This window comes from Lissotriton vulgaris, chromosome 5 (assembly GCF_964263255.1).
Source record: "Lissotriton vulgaris chromosome 5, aLisVul1.2, whole genome shotgun sequence".
Taxonomy (NCBI): Eukaryota; Metazoa; Chordata; class Amphibia; order Caudata; family Salamandridae; genus Lissotriton; species Lissotriton vulgaris.
This window is the reverse complement of record NC_141693.1, coordinates 338403711-338425963: the sequence shown is the minus strand read 5'-3', so window position 1 is coordinate 338425963 and position 22253 is coordinate 338403711. Positions and strand designations below refer to the sequence as shown.

The following is a 22253-nucleotide window of genomic DNA, read 5'->3' as shown; positions in this document are numbered from 1 at the left end:
AGGCAGGATGCAGAGCAGACAAATCTGCTAAACAGGAGCTTTTTCCAATGGCAGGCCTCAGTTTCCAGGGGTCTGCCAATGGAAAAAAGGGGCGTGGCTTCACGCCATACTGAAATCCCCTGCTCACAATATCTCTTTGCCTGCAGCAGGGCATGCCCTGCAATGCAGGCTTCGACCTAAAAACTAGGTTTAAGGTTTAAATGCTGCTTACAAGGTGTGGAAAGCTGTGCGAAAATACTATAGATTAGAGAGGGTTTCTCATTATACCCCGCTCACAGCTACGACACTCCTCCCTCCTATATTTTGGGATAGGACTATAGATCGATGGCGGACTAAAGGTATTAAATATATTGGAGATCTATATGCTAATGGGGGTGAATGTCCTTTGAGATGTTAGTTGAGAAACACCACCTTCTCAGATTTGAATTTTACAAATATTTGCAAGTTTGTGATTATTTATGCAAAAATCAATGGAAAGTTGAAGTAAATCCTTTAGTTGAAGCCGTGAGGAAAAGCACAAGCATTGGCACTCTGTACAATTTATTGTTAGACACTAAGGTTGGTGACTTAGATATGCATAATACAAAATGGGACAATAGGTTAGAGTGCCGCTGCACTCGGGTAGAAGCCTCTATCGAACTTGCGGGGAGGCTGCTGATGTCTGCTAATCTCCGGGCACAACACTATAAGACCTTGTTCAACCTCTATTATACCCCAACTAGGTTGTTAAAATGGGGTGGACAAATGATGGAAGATGTTTTCGTTGTGGAACAGAGGACGCAGACATTGTGCACATCTTTTTTACATGTAGGCACTTAAGTAACTTCTTGGGGCACCTAGAGAAGTTCTTAGCAGAAATCACGGGGGGTCAAGTCAGACTGTCAGCTGCTCACATATTATTGGGGGTAGGGAAGAGGGAAGGATGTGACCAGCTGGCTTATAGATAGCGATACCTGATTTTTCTGGCTACAGCTGTAGCCAGGCTATGTATTGCCTCAATGTGGCTTCAGAAAGATGCTCCGTCTTTTGAATTACGGAGGGCTAGATTCTGAACCATTTTTAATTTAGAACATAGTATATATGTACTAAAAGGTGCCCGAAAAAGGAAATTAGGCATAGAGATTTGGGGGCCGGTGGTGTCCTATTTGGTTGAATGATGTGTGATGCAAGGGATACACCTTGATGGCCTATGCACTTTAAGGAATTGTCATGTACTTTAGATCTTCAACGCAATTGTACGCATAGTTAATTGCTTTTTAAGACTGTGTTGTGTCATCTTTTAAACCAAATGAATATTTTTAAACCATTCTAATTTTACATCACGAATTACTACAAAAAAAAAAAATCTAAGAGCATCCACGGACCAAGCTTGAACCACACTCACTTTCACTGAGATTAAAAAAACACTGGCAAATCAAATCGGTCTGGCTTTTATTTTAATGAAAGTGTTCATCAACTGGCAATTTTATTTGCAAATAAGTCAATAACAAGGTACATGGATGGATGAGTTATTTGGGTATGCAGATGCAAAATGGAGTTCATAAATGAATGGGTGAGTGCATGGATGGCTAAATGGGTAAGAAACGGTGAGTGCATGGCCCGCAAAAATAATGTTGGCTTTAGGAAACTAATCTCCACTCTTACCATTCTAGCATTCACCTATTTATTTATTCATTCATTTTTTTAGGCCTCCTTTGGATGTCATCTGCTCTTGCTTATTCACTCTGAACATGAGTCAACGGCAATCAAATCACGGAATAGGTACACTCAAACTAAAAACATAAATACGTGAATGTTCCTCGACACCACTTTTCTCATGCCCTTTTCTTTTTTCCTGACCAACTCGACAGAAGTAAATGGAAAAAACAAAGCACATTTGGCAGAAATAGGGCATTACCACATGTTAAGAGGCTAGATAAAATCAACACTATGCTCAATATATGCCACTAATTCTAAAGCAACTGTGTGACGGAGCAAAATAGCATCTGATCATTGGTAAATGCTCAGAGGTGACCTTAAGTACAGAACATTATCAACCCCTGAACATATCCAGGTAATTTCAACAAAAAAGCTGCTATGGGGAAAAATACTAAAAGACTTGCTTTGTGTATTGAGTGTGTCAAATGAATGTTAAGTGTGAGGTCTGTACAATAGTCTGTGTCCTCATGCAATGTAATGCAAGCAATCCACAGGAGGTAGAATGATACAGTAAACAGATGATCGCACAAATGCTCCTCAGGGGTGGAGACAAAGGCCACCGTAAGAATTGGTGACAGAAGGTCAGGAAGATGGCTAAAGCAGTCTATAGAGGGACGTAAATAAACAAAAAGTCGTAATGATGCTAATTGCCCATTTTTATTTGTGTGGTTTCAACTTGTAGTGTTGTTATACAAAGGATTTCCACAGTCTGATGATGGTGTATATTCAAAGCATGTGAATCTAGCGACAAATCAATATAGTGGAAACAAAAAGATTTTTGTTTTCATGGCAGTTCCACTCTGTGAAGTCACCAATGTCAAAAGAGTGTGAGGAATATTGAAGTACAGACAAAAATGAAATTGTCAATGTCTTACCTGCATACAAGCAACTCAGGGCCAGAACAGTAACGTCTTGCAACCTTGACGGGGTTAGAGGTTCCAATACGGGCAGAGAAAGGGTGTCTAATGCCATGGTAACATCAATAACAAGAGAGTGAAACCTACAGCAAAATAAATTGTGAATTTGGAAATGAGATACCACTCTGGGGCGACATAGAAAATGAAAGTAACGAAAAAGAAACAGTGCTGGTTGCCACAGACAATAAGCCACGAAGGTTAGTGACGAGATAAAACAGCTATTACGATGCACATACAAGTAAAGCAACAAGAGAAAACAATTGGTGAATGTGAAACCTCATGCAACAAACTTCAAGAATAGGGAGACAAAACAATAGTAATGGCTAGCATCTACCATATTGTTGAACTATACATCATTCATTAGCCACAGACATGAAAAAGCTTAATAAAGCACTCAGCTTACCCATTTCGAACAGCAGTGGCATCTGCCACAGTAGCTGGCATAATGAAAAAAGAATTAGCAGACACTGCATCCTGGAATCTATTTATGTAGCGCAAAAAGTAGGGAAGGTTCAGGCAGACCCGAAGTAACTTTTCTGATCCACCTACAAATTAAATAATAAGAACAGACAATGTCATAATCGTACGGTCAACTACAGAGATAAAAGAGTCATTATTTATACTAAAGACCCGGAAGTGCTCTATGGTACACAAGAACAGCAATCCTATATAATTCAATTAAAATAGAGTACACAGACCTAATATAGGTCACACTTCTAAAGAGCAGGTCACGAAAGTGAAGAGACCATGTGCCAACCTATGTGCAGTCTTCGCAGTTTCCTTTACTAAGAGATCATTTGGAGGCACACAGCTTACTTTGTTCATTATTGTAATATTTTTAAACTACAAAGTAGAAAAAGGCTACACAGCACTAAAGGAGATATCTGCTCCAATTTCTTCCTTAATGGTGGGAAAAATATTTTCAGCAGTAAGAATCAAATGAGCGTATGGATTTTTCTCAGATCCGTTACTATTAGGAATTTGTTCTAAGCAATCAAGGTTGTTCCAGAATCTGAACGCAAAAAGAAACACATGATGGATGGAATGCTGAACAATGCAAACATTCACCCCCAGTCACAAGGACCTGGGTTTAATCTGTCGTTCCAGTGCTCACCACGCCACCCCCGTTTAGACCCAGCCATATGCAAATCAGTCTTGACCCTGTTCTCAGACGTGGGTCCCTCGCTCACTTTACCACTGGATTCAAGCTAGCCTGACTAAAGAGGGTTGTTACCCCAAAACCAGCCCCAGGATGCTCGTTTCTGGTCCAGGGAAGACCTGGCTTGGCAGATCGTGCTGGACTGATCCCATGAGGAACAGGGTCAAGACTGATTTGCACATGGCTGGGTCTGAACGGGAGTGGCGAAGTGAGCTAAAGAACGATGGATTCAACCCAGATTTGTGACTGGGGGAGAGGGTCTGAAAAGTTTCAGTGCTCCGTCCATCATCTCGTGTTCCCAGATTATTACAACATTTTACTGCAAAAAAGAAAAAAAGTAAAAGAATGTTGACTGTGGAAAGCAAGTATTGCAAGAAAGAGATCAATGTGTCTTACAAGAAGAGAGCTATCAGCTAGAAAAAGAAAAAAAAAACAGCCACTCTCCCATAATTACCCTATATTCGGGTTTCTTAATCTTGATTTCTGTGGACTTCCAATGAATCATCCCTAAAATCTAGGGACCCCCACTGAGTTTTTAATGAAAGATGGTGAGCCCCGAACTAAGCATTTTCTATGATTTCAACTTCAAAACACAAAAAAATAAAAACAGGTATACACAAAACAAGTGCTCAAATATCAAACCTTTTTGTTAATGCACAATCAAATATAAAAAATATTTTCACATTCTAAATGTAGCTTCTTTATGTGTATATAGTTTATTACTTTTAAAATATTAATTTTATTATAATTAATTTTGGTAATAGTCGCGGGTATCCTCAGTAGGCCTCGCTGATTGCCAGGGATCACCGGCCAACAGGTTAAGAACCACTGCTCTAGATGATGAATTTGATGGGAGTCAGAGATACCCTTACTTTTGCTTTTAAATCAATTGTATAAAATAAAATCAAAATAAGTACTCATCAGGTTTTTAAAGTTAAAACGATCAAAAACCAAATCAATGCAACCAGCCGAGGATCTATTGGAGCAAAAAAGCACAATCATTTGTAATCCTCCTCTAGTAAGAAGCAAAGCCCACCCAGGAACCCAAAGTGATGCATTTGGAAGATATGGGCAGGAAAGGGGAAAAAAAAAAAAAAAGGAGGGGGTGCAGTGTCAGGGATGGGTCGGAAAATAAATCTGGGGGGCCATATGTGTTTCTTAATCTTGGCTTTTTTATTCTGAGAAGTCAATGTAACAAGAGGAATTTGAGTAAAACACAAAGAAAAACATGTCTTGGTTCTGATAATTGTTCTTGGTTTGTCAGGACTTCTTCATGCCTTAGTGAAACTTTTCTTCTTGCCCTTTTCTTAGGTCCCAAGTACGCTCTTCAGTGATGCGTCGTCCCAGAGTACCCGGAAAGAACACAAGGAAGTTGGGGTAAGTAAAATGGTCGGTCTATTAAGTTCAATATTGACAGAGACTATCACCACACCCAGGTGTACATAAATAAAAAGCTTTTCTTGAGCATCTAACCCTCTAATAAAGAGGTTGGGAAAGATGGGAAGATATTGTACAAAAAGAAGAGAAAGAGAAAATAAAACCCATGCGTACAACTAAGCTGTTTCGCTTTATTCTCTTGTTTTTCCAACTAATCACATGGGCTTTGCGAGAAAGTGCCATCTTTCTTGCATGTTATGCCCCCACTTCTTGCTGAAGTGCTTTGACTTAGTGTGCCCTGGGCTCCTGCCAATCAGGTGCGCAGGACCTGTGTTCCTTCCCTAAAACTGTATTGAAGCTGAAACCCAAATGGCATCTCTGGCCACATGTCAGCCCCTGGTACATGGTACCATGGGTACCCAGGGCATTGTGGCCAGGTAAGAACCCTAAGGGCTGCAGCACTTATTGTGTCACCCTTAGGGGCCCTGCACCCTGACACACCCACACTACTTTTGCAGGCGGAGTGTCCTGGTGCAGACCTAAACAGAGTCGAAATGGCACACATCCCTGTGTGTCATGCCCACAAACCCACTACCCTGGCATACATCATTCACCGCTCTAGCTAGGTGCCCTATGCCAGTGGTGTAGGCACAGGTGCATGAGCCCTGTGCCCCTACAGTACCCAGGGCCATTCCTGGGCACTGTAAGTGCAGTGATGCCATTAAGTATATGGTGCTGGGAGGTTGTCATTACGAACTCCACAGCACCATAATGGCTACACTGAAGACTGACAAGTTTGATACCAAACTTCTCAGCACATTAAACCCACACTGATGCCAGTGTGGGATTTAATGAAAATGCGCTACAGAGGGTATCTTGGAGATGCCCCCTGAAACCTAACCTACAATCCACGCCTTTTCCGAGCGGCTGCCTAGGCTGCCACACAACAGACATGTTGCTGGACGCCTGGGTGGAGAGCCCCCCGCTCACCTGGGCCTACAACAATGCACATCCTGGGCGAGGTGCTAGGTCTCCTCCCCCAGGATGGGCTGGGGAAAGCTTCAAAGGCATGCCGTTTGTGAGCTTCTCCAGGCCACTTGCTGTACTCAGCAACTGGCCCCCACCAGTTCTGATCGCCACTCTGGCAGGAAAACCGGCGGGAAACCCTACGTCAGGAAAGGTGATGTGCCAGCCTGTGTCAACTCCACCCCTCAGGTGGGAGAGGCGAGCTGAAGCACGACGCCGGGCTACCGCCATCTTGGGGATGGGGAGCTCTACCCACTCACAGCTAGGCTCCTGCCCCCCTACCACAGGGGAGGAGCAGGTTAGGGTTGTACCCACCCCAAGACAGGGACTTATAGGGCCTTGACCTCAGCCTACCTGTAACCAGTGGCGGTTCGTCCATTGAGGGCGTTGGGGCGTTGCCCCACTAGCCATGGACGACCATCACTGCATACATACTAATTACCGAGTCATAATGCATTTTTTTTTTAGCCTTGAGGTCGGTCGGAGTCACTAACTATAGTGACGTCATCGCGGAAGACTGTGGGGGGCGGGCCTGCGGCAGTGAGTGGTAGGATGGGCTAGCAGATAGCAGCAGCGTGGCAGAGAGGGCAGGGGGCAGCAGCAGTGTGTGCGCATTTAGGACAAGTCATTTTTATGACTTGCCCACGCATGCGCACACATGCAGTAGCCCCTTCCCTCCTCCTCCTCTTCTTGCATTCACACAGGCAGAGACCCGGGGGAGACGGGTCTCATTATGGGCAGTATTAGCCCTGCTCCATGTAGTCAGTAATTGGCCGGCGCTGTTGGGACGTCACCACGCCCTGGCGTGGACAGGACTGCTACAACAAGAGTCACGAGGAGAGTGATGGCACGCGCTCCCCCTTGAACCCGATACGGCTGAGCTCTGAGTCAGACGGATGGAGCGAGGATTCCTCCTCATAGTCATAGTGAGTGAGTTTAGTTAATAGTTTACATAATTTATATTTTGTAGCTGGCAGTGGCACAGCAACAATGTGGTGCACAGCGTTGAGATTGGTGGAGGGTGCAGGTCTGAATTAGAAAATGGTGGACGGCGGGAGCGGGAGTCGGACTTGGGACCCACCCAGAAGCAGGACAGTACGTTTTTTTTAATAGTTTTCTTTAATTAAACCCTCCCACCCCCCCGATCGCCTCTCCCCAATCTCTCCCGCGATTACCCCACCTCCCACCCGTCCGTCATGCCGGCAAATTGCATGTAGTCAAATATAAGCATTGTTGGCGCCATAACCATGCTAATATGTAACCACCCTGTGCTGATGATATATGTCATAGCAGCACCCGTGGAAATACATTATGGTGAGTGATGAGGCTTAATGTTAACAGTGCATGTGCGAGTTGGCGTGCGCATTCTTAACCACAATGCATGAATCAGTGCCTCCCCCGGCCCGGACTCAGTGTTCAAACAGTTTGCTTTTATGCATAAATTCAAACGTACATCCCCAGTCATAGCTTTAAGTATTTTTCCATTAACGCGCCGATTAACCGTTTGGTTTAAGAAAGATACATTTTTAATCTCAAAGTGTTAAATGGCGCCGCCTTTCATCTTATGCTCCGGCCTATGTGAAGGGCCTGGGCACTCAGTGTAGGCAGCACCAGTAAAAGCATAAATCACATTCAATCTGTCAGATCGTGAAAATACTCCAACGAAGGTGCAGCATTATTCAAACAAAAAAAGCAGTGCCCGAGCAGAGTCAATCATATGTGTGTATTTTTTTATTTATCACTTTCAAGAACAAATGTTACATCAGCAAATAAGTGAGTGCGGAAGAGTTGGGTCACCGAGGGTCCTGCCAACTCTGCATTTCATCCTAATGGGCACATCAAATCGAAGCGTGTAATTAAAAATCAAGCATGCTAACGCAAAACCTGGCTCTCTCTTGGCATCTGGCTATTGCAGCACGAGCCTGGGCTCAGAGCAGTGAAAAGCTCTGCCAAGTCGGAGCCACAGTAGCGGGACAGAATTCTGGTCAGTGGCATGTGTCACCATATGGAACTCACTGCACCTCGGCAGGGACATGTGACACTAGCCAGATCGGGAAACTGGGGCACCGGTCAAGGTCTTGTGTGCTTGTTATGGTCATGTGACACAGGTCGGGGTCCTGTGACACAGTCCAGGGCCCTGTGAGGTTAGTCAGGGTCATCTGACACTGGCCATGCGCCACCAGCCAGGACTCTATGACACTTGTCAATGTCATGTAACAATATCTAGGAGCCTGTGACACCAGTTCTGTGAAGTTGGAGTCTCAGAGGCATGACCATATGCTCAGGGGTCACCGAGTGCTGGGCTCTGACAGACAGGGAATCATCTCATTGTAGGTAAGCTCTCCGTGAAAATAGAACCTGCTTTAAGGGATATCTGGCCCCTCCATGCTAGCATAGTGGTGAACTAAATTAAAAGGGGCACAAGGCAGGAGGACAATTAGCCGGGAGGTACTTGGAATGTTGAGGACTTTCTTGGTAGCATTAAAGTATACAAAGAGACAAGCAAGCCCTGACACAAGTTAACACAGATTTCTGTATGCTATTAATTTCAAAGTGCAGAATACTACTACGTCTTGCATTTTTTAATCACACAGGCAACATTTCTTCACAGCCCCTAAAAGCTAAGCGCACAGTTCAAGGGCATGTCTTTGTAGTAGTAAAAGAAATGGGACACAGCTACCAAATAGCCTCATGAAATGTGCGTCATGCTAAACCAAGGACACTTTTCATGATGTTATTTTAAAGCCCCCCCCCCCCAAAAAAAAGGCCTGCAAGAAATATGCATTTTCGTAATTTATTATAGACATTGAGCTGGAAAATGCACCTTTTTACAACCATTTTCAATAAAGATTCTCTGGGGGAGAAACTTTCCTAAAACAAATTCCAGCTTGCTCACATGTGTCCCAAAGCTCATTAATTGCTCTTACACCCCACTAGTTTCAAATTCCACCAGCCGCCACTGCCTGTAACGCCTCTAAATTTAGTATTTAGGGGCACCCTGAACCTACCTTCCTCAGATCCCGATTTCGAAACCAGAAATAAGACCAGGAAGAAGACGACCTGCCGTGCAGCTGCTAACAAGAGGACGACTCCAACTGACTAGGCCCCAGCCTTGAACCTACTCCTGCTAAATCCCGGCGTCTCCTGCGGACAGCAACCTCGAGAACCCAGGGGACCTGCCTGCCTTGACCGTCTTAGAGACTGGGACTCCCATGAGCAGTGGTTCTGCTCAAACAGCAATACCCCTGGTGCCAGTGCTTAATTTGTGCGGGTGCTTTGCAGTGCTAAGCACCAGCACTTATTTCTCAGGGCTGGGTCTACATGGGGCAACTGCTCACTGCTGTTAGAAGATTGGCCTAAGAACAGTGAACAAAAGAAAAACCCGTGAGCTGGTTTAGGCTGTATGTAACCTGAAACTCTTGCTTTTTAAGCACTGTGAAAGCAAGTGTACAATGCAGCTGCCCATGTGTGAACTCGGCGATACTGAAGAGTGATAATTAGTCTGAACTTTCCAGGGCAGACTCCTCGTGAAAGTACCTCCTGCTGGCAACATGGAAGAGCCACTCGCACAGCGGCGGTTTTTATTAATTGATTATGCTAAGGATGGTCATTGGCGCGACCCACTCGGCACAGGTTGAGGGTCACGAGGTATGAAGCACAGACCGAGGTGGCTGCAGGAGTGGCTGCTCTGAGTTCAGCGCGCTGTCACCAGTCAGTGTGTGAGCCAGAATGTGATGTGGCATTGGCTGCAACGAAAGTCCGCAAGCGGGAACGGTGACTGCCTGTTGCCTCTTAGAAGTAAGTTGCTGTGCTTAATTTTCCTAACTGTACTACTTAAGTTCACTATGCTTTTAAAAGCCCGGTCATGATCTGGAGCTGCCTGGGGCCGTGTTACTGAAAACTGTCCAGTCACGCAGTCTGCCTCAGTAGTTTTGTGCACACTAACTCGTTTTAGGCCGTGACCACGAGTCATGACTTAGAGCCACTGATTATGGTGCCACTGAACTTGCAGGTAGCGAGCAGCGTGGTGGACTCCGGGCGCTAGGAGGCGATTCAACAGTTAATGATTTTTAGGTCTCGCCTTTACCATTCCGCAGGAATGGGAAATGGGGAGAATTCAAGTCGGCTATTTTCTCTTCAAACCAGAGGGCTTTCAGCCGCGGTTTTCATGCAGTTCACGTGAATCACGTGATCAAACATGAACGAGCATTCACGTCCAGGGCTTCTCCTCCCCTAGCAGCACTCCTCCCACACCAGCAACTCCCCCCTCCCACACCAGCACCTCCCCTCTCTCTCCCCGCAAACACAGCCTTGTCCTAGCAGCACTCCTCCCACACCAGCACCTCCCCCCTCCCACACCAGCACCTCCCCTCTCTCTCCACGCAATCACAGCCTTGCCCTAGCAGCACTCCTCCCCCCTCCCACACCAGCACCTCCCCTCTCTCTCCACGCAATCACAGCCTTTCCCTAGCAGCACTCCTCCCACACCAGCACCTCCCCTCTCCCACACCAGCACCTCCCCTCTCTCTCCACGCAATCACAGCCTTGCCCTACAGCACTCCTCCCCCCCTCCCACACCAGCACCTCCCCTCTCTCTCTCTGCACGCAATCACAGCCTTGCCGTCTGGTATCTGCCTCATCCTTGTTTCTCTTTATTTTCTCTCCCGGTCTTGTAAATATGCCCCCTCCCCCATGCACTAAATCGCACTTTTCTTTTGATCCACATACTTGTTATCCTTGTTATCCTATGAGAGTGGAGGCAGATGTGGCAGAAGGACATTAATCTTCCACTTACTGACACTGGTTGTCTTGGTGTGGAACTGAGGTTGTGTGTGCCCACTGTATCTAGGGAAATCACAACAGGCTTGATCACGAATATCGAGAAACCACCGTCTCGAATTAAGCACTGCCAGGCAGACACCACGTGCTAGTCTCTGTGCATATCACTTATTGTACTCCATGTAAACCGCACTTGTGCGCCAAGCATGCAGGAAACCTTCTTGTTTTTAACCTAACAAAGCCAGACTTTGATGTGACATCACCAAACTAAAGACGTAATCCAGTGGGGTGTCTGAAACCTGTATCCCAAGAGACCTGGTTGCAGAATGTATTTATTGTTGTTGCTTTTTACAGGTTTCTAGCATCTCAAGGTGGTCTGGAAGGTTCAGCCCCGCCTGCGCGTAGCCGTAGATGCAGTTTTTGATCCCAATATTAAAATCAGATGTCCTCTTTCGGAGGGCGCAGCTGGAGCGCTGAGGTCATCAGAGGTCTATTTCTACCGCAAACACGCTCTGTTCCTCTTGCGCTTGCAGTGAAACGGAGCCCCTCTCCAGGCACGTTTCTCAGCAGCGCTCCTCTATCTCAGATGAATGCAGAGGAACATTCGGCGCACAGCTGTTGTTTTCATTCCCTCGCTGGTGTGGGTTTAACAGGCGCCATGGTGTGATGGGCGCACAGACCGAGTCTGCGCAGGCGCAGGACGGAGCTGTGCGCTCTTTCAAACAATTAAGTTACTTCTGTTAACTCAGCAGAGGGGTAGCGCAGCACTCAAATCAAATGACAGGTTTTCGAATACCTTGCGCCAGCAAAGAGTCATGCAAAGTAACGCCTCCTTGAAGCAGGCGCTAATCTGGAGAAATGTTTTTATTTCTCAAACAATTTCGCGGAATTTATGTGCACATCTTCATACCATTCCGCAGGAATGGGAAATGGGGAGTGCATGTGAAAAACAGGAGAATCACGTGACCACAAGCCTCTCGTGAACGAGCCCAGCCAGCCCAGCCTCCCGCACACAGCTTCTCCCACCCCCTCCCTCTCCAGCGCCTGCCTTCCTTGACTCGCATTAGATCATCAGAGGCAGCCCAGCCAAGCACACGCATTTCCCCACAGGCTTACCCATTGCATCACCACATCAAAGCCAGCCATCTGTTGCTACCCCAGCGTGGTGGCAGCAGCTTCACTTCAGGCATCCACTCTCCCCGCCCCCTACTTCACACTTCTCACGGTCACCAGGCTGTGTTTGCACTCCCAAACTCTCTTTCTGTATGTAAACTTCTCCGCGAGCACACTCACATTTCAAGAGTTCTGTGGAAACTTCAGAATTGTATTCATTATTATTTATATATTTAAATGACTCATCAAGAACCGAGAGAAAGTGTAGCCGAGTATCAAGCGATCGCTTGCTTGCGGTCAGACATACTTATTTGTTCGGCTGTTTTTTTTTCTCGGGTTAAATTTGCTCTGCATGGGAATTTGACATGCTCCAGGGCCCGTCCACAAAGACGGGCAGACAAAAGGGTAGGAAGTGTGTCCTCGCGGCACTTTCACGGGTGCAAATGTGCGACACAGAAAGGGCTAGTGTAAGCAGAATCAACTCCACACTTTCCTTGCAAATGTGGTGTTTGCTTTAAACGCAGTTTGCACCAATGAAACAGAAAGACACGGACGCAGTTTGCACCAATGAAACAGAAAGACACGGACACACACCTACACAGAAGTCCCGAGGAGCCATAATTATAAATGTACAGCTCGTGTGTTTTCACTTGAGGGTTGTTTTTCGAGTCCGCTCAAGCGTGGCCACCAACACGCCCGAATATGTCTCTGTAGGGGCAGTGGGTGTTCGTGTGAAGGAAGAAACGCTTTGCGGAGAAGTGCCCCCCTCCGCCCCCACCAAGAAGTTTATGTTATTGGAAGAATGTTCTAGTTTGGAGGAGGAAATGCAGCTCGAAAATGGCCAGTGCAAGCAAGGCATTTCTGAGCTCGTGTTTGTGCCTTATTTAGGACCGGGGCATGGTCATTTATAAGGCGATGTTTACGTGTTAAGAAGTGTTATGACAAGCTGTTTCGGATTCCAGGGAAGAGGCCTCCACGGCACTCAGGGACACCACCACAGCCCTTAGGGACACCAACACAGCACTCAGGGACACCACCACATCACTGATGTACACCACAAAATCAATCAGGGACACCACCACATCACTCAGGGACACCACCACATCACTGATGTACACCACAAAATCAATCAGGGACACCGCCACATCACCCAGGGACACCACCACATCACTCTGGGACACCACCACATCACTCTGGGACTCCACCACATCACTGATGTACACCACAAAATCAATCAGGGACACCGCCACATCACTCAGGGACACCGCCACACCACTCAGGGACACCACCACACAACTCAGGGACACCACCACACCACTCTGGGACACCACCACACCACTCTGGGACACCACCACACCACTCTGGGACACCACCACACCACTCTGGGACACCACCACACCACTCTGGGACACCACCACACCACTGGGACACCACCACACCACTCTGGGACACCACCACACCACTCACGGACACCACCACATCACTCACGGACACCACCACATCACTCACGGACACCACCACATCACTCACGGACACCACCACATCACTCACGGACACCACCACATCACTCACGGACACCACCACATCACTCACGGACACCACCACATCACTCACGGACACCACCACATCACTCACGGACACCACCACATCACTCTGGGACACCACCACATCACTCTGGGACACCACCACATCACTCTGGGACACCACCACATCACTCTGGGACACCACCACATCACTCTGGGACACCACCACATCACTCTGGGACACCACCACATCACTCTGGGACACCACCACATCACTCCGCACCATAACAGCATCACTCAGCACCACAACAGCACTGTCCTTGCTGGCTAACAACAAGCATTCCCATAGCCAATAGGACTCGCATTAGGAAAGTGCAAGCTATTGGCTTTGTAAATAACAATGCTATTAATTTATATATTTTCAATGCCAACACATATTAAAAAAATAATTGTCATTTACAATACCAATAGCTCACACTTTCCTAATGCGAGACCTATTGGCAACGCCAGTGCTTGTTAGCAGTGTTAGCTAAAAGTCTTTTGAGAATAATACAGCTTTTGATATTTATGGGTTTTTCATTGCTTGATTTTACTTGAGATTAAGCGACACTCATAGGAGTTGAAATGCAACTCATAATTGCTCTAAAATTATGAAAATGTCACACATGGCAATCTGAAACCTTGGCAGGTATGACTTACTCGCACCGGAGACACAAGGCAGTCACGTTGTCTCATCAGGATGGTGGGCACTGAATTTCGTTTCACTTTCCTGAGGTTTGTTAAGTCCTATGGCCTGGGGCACAGCACAAGAGACAAGAGAGGCTGGGATTTGGTGTAAACATGTGAATCCGTCCCCCACCCAATGCTGGCCTGGAATGCTTTTACTTCAAAGAGCAGGGGCTGGAGGAGGGGCCCACAGTTTATTTGGCAGTTGGTGCACGTGGGAGAAGTAACGGGTGCAGATCGTTTTGTTCGCAACTCGGCATGGTCTGCATTGCTCTGTCAATACTGTTGCCTCGAGCAGCAGGATTGCACTCCTATATGTGCTGCCAAATGCCCACTACTTTGGTGCTGCAGACAGTGTGTCTTTGTGGATTGGAGCCAGGCTACAGCCCCAGCCCGCACGTCGTGATTGAATGGATTGACTGTCTAATGGGAGAGCGGGACATCTGCATTATTAGGTATGTGAAAATAGCAGATAATACATTACATCATTAATTCTGTAAAGTGTAGACAGCGTGTTGCCGTTTTTAGGTTTGGTAAGGAGATGCCATCCGGAAATGGTCTGACACAGGGGCAGCTGCATTGTACACTTGCTTTCACAGTGCTTAACCTCTTCCACGCTCGTGACGGAACCGTTCCGTCACGAGCCCCGGGTGGGCTGTGCTGGTGACGGAACGGTTCCGTCACGGCCCGCTCGCCGCGCCTGCGCGGCGAGAATTCCGCGCCTGCGCTGAGCGTTCTGAAGAGCGGGCGGGGCCGTGACGGAACCGTTCCGTCACAAGCACAGCTCAGCCGCGACGGAGCGGTTCCGTCACAAGCACGGAACCGCCGCGCGGCCGCCCCACCCCCTTAGCGCTGCGGCGGAATAGCCGCCGCAGCGAAGGGGTTAAAAAACACGAGTTTCAGGTTACATACAGCCAGACCAGCTTGTGCGTTTTCGATAACCCAGGGTATTAACTTAAAGGGATATGGGTGGGTTTCCCAGCTGACAGATGCAGAGCTCGCACGTGTCACAAGCCCAGGTGTGGGTAACTCATCCAGTCAATGCTATTTACTTTCCCACTGCATTCTGGAACTTGTAGTCCTGATTTTATAATAGCACCAACAGGGCTACTGAACCTGGATTAGATATGTTGTACTCCAGGTTCAGATGGATTAAATCAACTGGGCTGACACACCCTAAAACGAGCAATTTTTCATAAAGCCCAAGACTGGTGAGTTACAATCCAGCGACCTAGAGGTATTTCGTAACTATATACAGAACTGATAACGTACAAAGAGTCCTGTTTTGGGGGCTAACGAGAAAGTAAGGTGTTTGGGTTCTGAGCCGTTCTGTTTAATTTCCCAGATCCATGTTTGACTAGCAACTTCAGTCACAGTGTACATTTATAAACCTAGAGACAAAAGTTGGGTGTCTTTGTGCGTTTATGTTTTTTACCCAGTCCTCATTTCTCCTCTATTTAAAAGGCGGGCAGGTAATGAAGTTGAGTGATCACATGAAATTAATATACATTTTTCAAATAAATAGACCAGAGGGCTGTAAAAGTGTTCGTTCCTAACTGACGCCTAGCTGCATGTTGTGAGGGTGCCAGCTAGTCATTTCTTATTTGTCAGCAAACAGCACTAAGTATGCATTGAGTTGCGATTCTTTTAAAAGAGGCAGATCATCTCCTAGATACATCCTTTGTTATGACTCTAGAACTTTATCCTTTGTGATGTAGTGCGGCTGTGTGAGTTGCTATTAAAGGATAATGCATAATGTCAGCCTCCGTGTCTTTAATGAAATCCAGATTCTCTGGTCATGTTAATAGGAGAATCGCAATTCTTATATTCCTTTAACCCCTTCCATGCTCATGACGAACCCAAGCCGTCATGCACTACGGTGCTCGTGTGCTGATGACGGCTGGGGTTCGTCACGGCCCGCCCCTGTTCGTGCTGTTTACAGCACACCAGGGGAATCGCGGCCGCATCGAAGGGGTTAATTGGCATATGCCTGCAAACCTCTGCATGCTCAGTGTAATAGGCTGGAAAAGCAACACTAGATGAAAGCCAGTCTCATTAACTGGATATCTGAAGTTCTGTGCAGCAAGGAAGGGGACTATTGGTCCATATGTGAAGAGGCTCCTACTACGTCATAGTACTGTAGAGTCAGTGTTTAGGGCCAGGAAGAGGTTCTCCCAGACTCCTCTCACAGATAAGCGGTCAGAGTAAACAGGAGCTTTGTTTACGTGACACCACAGTGACAGCCGTAAACATTTTACATAGGGGCAGGCAGCACAGAAGTTTGGATTGCACATTGTATATTGCACATGCACTCAACATCTTTTTGAAGAAGTAGGCACCTTTGTGCCTACATAGAGCATAGTCACTTATTCTGTGTCTGGATCGCCCCAAACAGTAATTTCATATTAAGTATCAGCAAATTTCCAATATGGGGAATGTGGCGCGCCGACATTTATTTGCACTAGTCTCGAGCATCTGAGCTGAGTTTTGAGCACTGGCACCTTTTCTTTTACAAATTAAGCACTGTCTGGTGCCAGCCAGGAACCGCAAATCCAGCCCACTCCGCACCCTCCGAGCCCGGCCTGTGCCCAAATGGACAAAGACCCTGAGGACGTCCCTCTGGCGATTCTGACCTGGAATCCAGTGCCCAAGGACCCTCCTCGACTACCCGATGACGCCAGTAGCCTCAGAACCAGGGACCCCAACCGAGACCAGCAGAGGGTAAGATTTCCCGACGCCAAAAGACACCCCGGCGCCCCTTGTGCCCAACTCCGGGGTGCCTGCCTACCTACCCTCCAAGAACCCAACTTACCCCTCAAAGTGTTGGTCACTCCAGAAGTTCCTCCGTCCACGAGCCTGCAGCCTTTGTTCCCTTTTCAAGATCTCCATTGAATAACATTGGAGGGCCCGAAGGCTCAAAAGCACCCTGCACCCAGCCGACCGAGTGCCCCTGGCAGTGCAACCTTTGTCCTATCCTACTTCCCCATTTGCCCTGAGCAAGTGACCAGGAGCTCATCTCCCACAGCCACGTGGCATGCTAGCCAGCAGCCACAAACCGAAGGCCCCCTGCCTCTCATTGGATAACATTCGGCCTAACTAACTCTGCCCCTGTGCCGCTGAGGGTGTACCAACTGCACCTACCCGACCATGGGAGACCCCTGAGCCTATGCCCAGAACCTTAACTCTGCCAGTCGAGTACTTACCTAATAGCTGATAGCTCACTTTTTTCCATAGGCTAACATTGACTGGTTTCACTTGGAAATTCTCTTAAGTCGAACAACGAATTCCGATTTAGTCACCTGTTATCAGGAGAGATCTCAGTGCTGCATCTTTTAGCCCAGCACAAACCCTGAAAATTAATTTTTACTGTACTTACCAGTAACCTGAATTTTCTTCCATAGGAAACCATTTCTGTGAAATTTCTTCTGTCGATTTTTGCAAACTACAAATATTCTTTAAAAATCGTACCAACTTTTAAAACGTAATTACTTACCTGACTTAGATAGATGTCCCAGTGCTGAACCTAGGAGTCCAGTACTGGATTACAAAAGTAACGTGAACATACTTTACCTGCAAATTGAATTTCCTTCCATAGGATAACATTGGTAATTTCAACTGAAAAAGTTTGTCAACTTTTAAAATACTATAATATTCCTTAAAAATCACTACTGTAACCAAAACGCGTTTACTTAACTGTTTACAGGACATGTCCCAGGGCTGAATCTAGGATCCAGTCTTGTGGATAGAAAAGTAATGTACAAAGTAATTAATAGCATTTAACTGGGCATTCCAATTGAGCTCAATGTTGCATTGTGTTTGAAACTGAGTTGCTCATTGCAACAAACTAAGTATTGCATTCAAAAAGTCTACTGCCTTTTTGAAAAGTATTTAACTAAAGTAACTCATTCTGAGAAAGTATATTGGGATACCTTGTTGGTTCTAAAATAAAACAACTATATCTTTTGATACAAAACAATTGGCCTAGAGTTCAGTTCTTGAGTGTGTGAGACCATTTGCTGACTGAGTGTGTACAACAAATGCTTTACACTGTCTTCTGATACTGCCTTAATGCTCGACCAAGCTACCACTTTAGAGAGTAAGGTTATATCTAACTTTAGCCTCTGCCAAACCTATGGGGACTCGATACACACTGTACCTTATATTGGTCCATTATATATAGAGCCCCTTTCCTACAGGCTTTTCTTTCAGTCTTCTTGAATCCTTTCCAGGACTTCCCTTAAGCTACTGCCTTAATCCTTTTCTTCTTATACTCTTTGTATATATGTTTGTCTTTTGCTTTTATTCCACTAAGTCTGCCTGTTTCTTTTGAGTTCAATCATAAACATTGGTATTGAATCAGGGACTCTTTTTGATCCCTACACACCACTCGTCAGGAGTCTCTCCAAGCTTCTTTCCCTTCTCCACCCCGTATAACCCCAAGGCAGCGGTCCCCTCCCGCCCCCCCCTTTTCACATAACGGGTAAAGCCGCCTGAGTTGCGGCAGGAACTTCAGATTTCCGAGGGCGACCACCACTCTTTGCTCCACCCTTCTGGAGCCTTATCGTCCTCTTGTGCTGTTCTCCAGTTTTCGGTTGCTGAACCTGGACATCCGTCTGCTTCCTCTAGCCTGGTGTCTTCGTCCTCCCCCCGCCTTTAAACCCTTGAGTCCAGACTCCTCCTTCCTTTCTGGAGTCTTCTGGATTCTGCCTTTCTCCGCCTTCTGCCCCAGGTAAGAGCGTCCGTCCCTTCAGGTCCGTACTCGTTGCTGATTGGTCTTCTATGTTCCTGGATCCGCCTTCCTTATTTGTCCACACCTCTCCGTTGTATGCCTTGACATTTTTTTCTTTTCTTCATAGACACCGGGTCCACAGGACAGGTCGTCGGTCTTGAGATGGAAAGGTAAATCTGAATGGGTTACGGGTGCTGGGTTGGGGTCAGGGAGATTCTTAAGAGGGGGCATGGGTGGCTCATCCTAACATGCAGGTAAAACTATGCTCATACACAGACCAACATTACCAATGCTAGTTCCAGAATCGTAAGTGCCAGCACAATCGCATCCAGCATATAAAGAAATTTTCAGACCATGCCCAACACCGTTCCACATATGAAGCACATTCAAAGTTGTTAGAATTAGCATCTCAGCCACACTGCAGTATATCAGCACTCATCTTCCACAAGGCAAATATTCCTCAAGAGTTTTGGGATTAGAAAACATAGGTCTTTTCCTTATTTACTCAGAGTCTAGTTGGAAACTATAGGGATGCTTCCACACCAAAAGCAAATAATTCCTTTTTTTACTATTTGGAGGTCTGTCTACATCTCGATGTGACATGAATGAACTCTAGAAATAGGCGGACTCTTATCTTCCAATAATATTTTGTCCTCCCTGGCAGCCCCATTGGTAGCCAATTTTGTCTCTCCAGCACTTGCCAATTCTTCTAGTACTAGCCTCATGTCAGATCTTGTACCAGCCCAATCTTTACTGGCTTTTTTTTTTTAAGCAATTTCTCAACTCGTCAGAGCATTTAACTTTAACCCCTTCGATGCTCATGACGAGCTCAGCTCGTCATGAGGCATAGTGGAGCTGTGCTTATGACGAGCTGAGCTCGTCATGAACAATGGTATTCATAGAATGTCAGCACAGGAGGGGAAAAGTCACAGCAGCCAAGGTGTTAAAAACATCACTATTTTTCCAAGTTTTTAAATGGAATCTACAAGAAAAGTGTAGAAGCCTTTATATATAAACATACTCCTAGAATGCCAAACTGACAACGCACTTTTACAAGTTTCAAAAGTCGACAGAAATCCCCTTGTGCAATGCAAGTTCAGTCACTTTTGAAGGTAATACAGTGAAAGGATCTTGCACCAATAATATCTTCAACAATGCCTTTAGAACAGTGGTAGGGAGCTGGGATGTTTATTGACTCAGCGAAAATATTCAAGACTCAACAGTGATTATAGGGAAGCAACTAGTCATTAAATTGTTTCAGAGATCCATAAGCAAACAGCATAACAAGCTAAGGATACCCATATATCAAAGGATGGATCAAAACACAAAGAAGGGGATCAAGCATTCTGTTAAGCACAGAGGTTACAAAGTGAGTCCTGAACCACTAAATTATGAGTCCTGGAGTCTGGATTCTTGCCTTGCGGCACACGGTTGGGGGCTGAGGTTGCTCTTCAAAAACGTATATGGTCAGCTCGCACCTGACCATATGAAATTGGAAATACTTGCCTACAATGTAAAGAGCCTAAATTCGATGGCAAAAAACAATGAGCAGACCTATATCAAAAGTTGGGGCGCACAGATATCATTTCTCCAAGAAACTCACCTGAGAAAATTAGAAGGGGATGGCATTGGCGAGGTCACAAATCCTATATTCACTATTTCACATAGGCCAGGGGTGTGTTGATTTGGGTTCAATCAGGAGTCTCTTTTCAATCAACAGTGAAAGTTAAGGACACAGATGGGAGGTATTTAATTGTGTGAGGAAGACTGGATGGGTGGGAGGAAATTTTCCTCTATCAACATATAAGTTTCAAACAAAAATCAACACATTTCTAGGCACTGTATCTCTAGATTACCAATGTTAGACCATACCAGTTGATTGTCAGGGAGATTTTAATTGTGTCACCAATGTAAATTTAGATAGACCCCCACCCTTGCCTTTATCGGGCTACACTGTACAGCCAAAGCTGAGAATTAGAGCACAGCAACGTCATTATGAATCGAATGCGACACTTTTAAAGTGTATGTGAATGTAAATTGTATTTCAGTGGCTGTGGGAATCACGCCAACGTTAATGTTTGACAAACAAGCAGGAGACAGAGCTTAAATAGATTGAAGGCATAGGGACTAATAGCCCTGAACTTCAACGATCAATACTGACATAAAGGGAGAAGCTGCTTACTTTTGTGGAAAGGCTGAACAGCTTTGATTACAGGGCAAACCTAGCCAGAGCACATGATGCTATGGACAGAGGCAGTCTACTAGAGAACTCTGTAAGAATAAGGGCCCCTATTCAAGAACCAAAGATACCACAGATAGCCTAGTGCAGTCTCAGGAAGACATTAACAGTGTGTTTGCTGGGTAATAGGAATCATTAAATGCCTTATTGAAAGAATGCTCAATGCACCCAATACAGGAGTTTATTCGAGCTGCGAGACAAAGTTCAATTCCAGCAGATGATGAGGCTGAGATACTGGAGGCTGACATTACTGAGAAAGCAGTGCGAGTGGTAGTCAAAAGCAAGGCATAAGGTAAGTTATCTGGTTCCATTGGATTGCCCTTTAACTCTATATGATGTAAATCGGTCCCTAAAGACATTTTTGGGAAAACTACGAAATATGGAGACATCAGATTGGCTCTTCAAAGCAGAGTGTTAGGGTGGTTTACATACCCTTGTGATTAATATATTCTGCAATAAAGTCCAATGAGTTACAGATAGCAACAAGCATTTACAATGCAATGGTCTCGGCATTATTAAAGGTAGAGCTATTGGCATTGCTCATGACATTTTTTTTTATCGTAAATAAATAGCATTGTCATTTACATTGCCAATAGCTTAATCGTTAAATAAATGGCATTGTCATTTACAATGCCAATAGGTTAATCGCTCGCAAATGCATGACCTATTGCATTTACACCCACAGAGCTACACACACAAAGCCACCCACACACACAGAGCCACCCACACACATCCACACACACATCCACACCGAACCCCCCCCCCACACACCGAGCACCACACACACACTTACTAAAAAGCACAAAGTCTTCATACAAATAAAAATATAATCATGGTACATTAGCTATAAAATAGGTTTCTTTACCTCAGTGTGTTGATTCATGCAATTTTCAAAATTCCTATAACCTACTGCCACTGTTCTGACAAGGGTAGGGCCATATAAATGACACTATTATGAAATCATGTG

General features: G+C 45.8%; 1 protein-coding gene across 1 annotated transcript in view; it reads right to left on the bottom strand.

Annotated features, from left to right (window-relative positions):
• LOC147710842 (E3 ubiquitin-protein ligase UBR4-like) overlaps positions 1-22253 on the bottom strand; it is a 288585-nt gene that overhangs the window by 233346 nt on the left and 32986 nt on the right. Inside the window, exons 7-8 of the mRNA XM_086921578.1 lie at positions 3019-3160; positions 2574-2698 (exon numbers count right to left, since the gene is read on the bottom strand). Coding sequence (XP_086777704.1) covers positions 2574-2698; positions 3019-3160 — 267 coding nt within the window. The remainder of the gene's footprint in view (positions 1-2573; positions 2699-3018; positions 3161-22253) is intronic.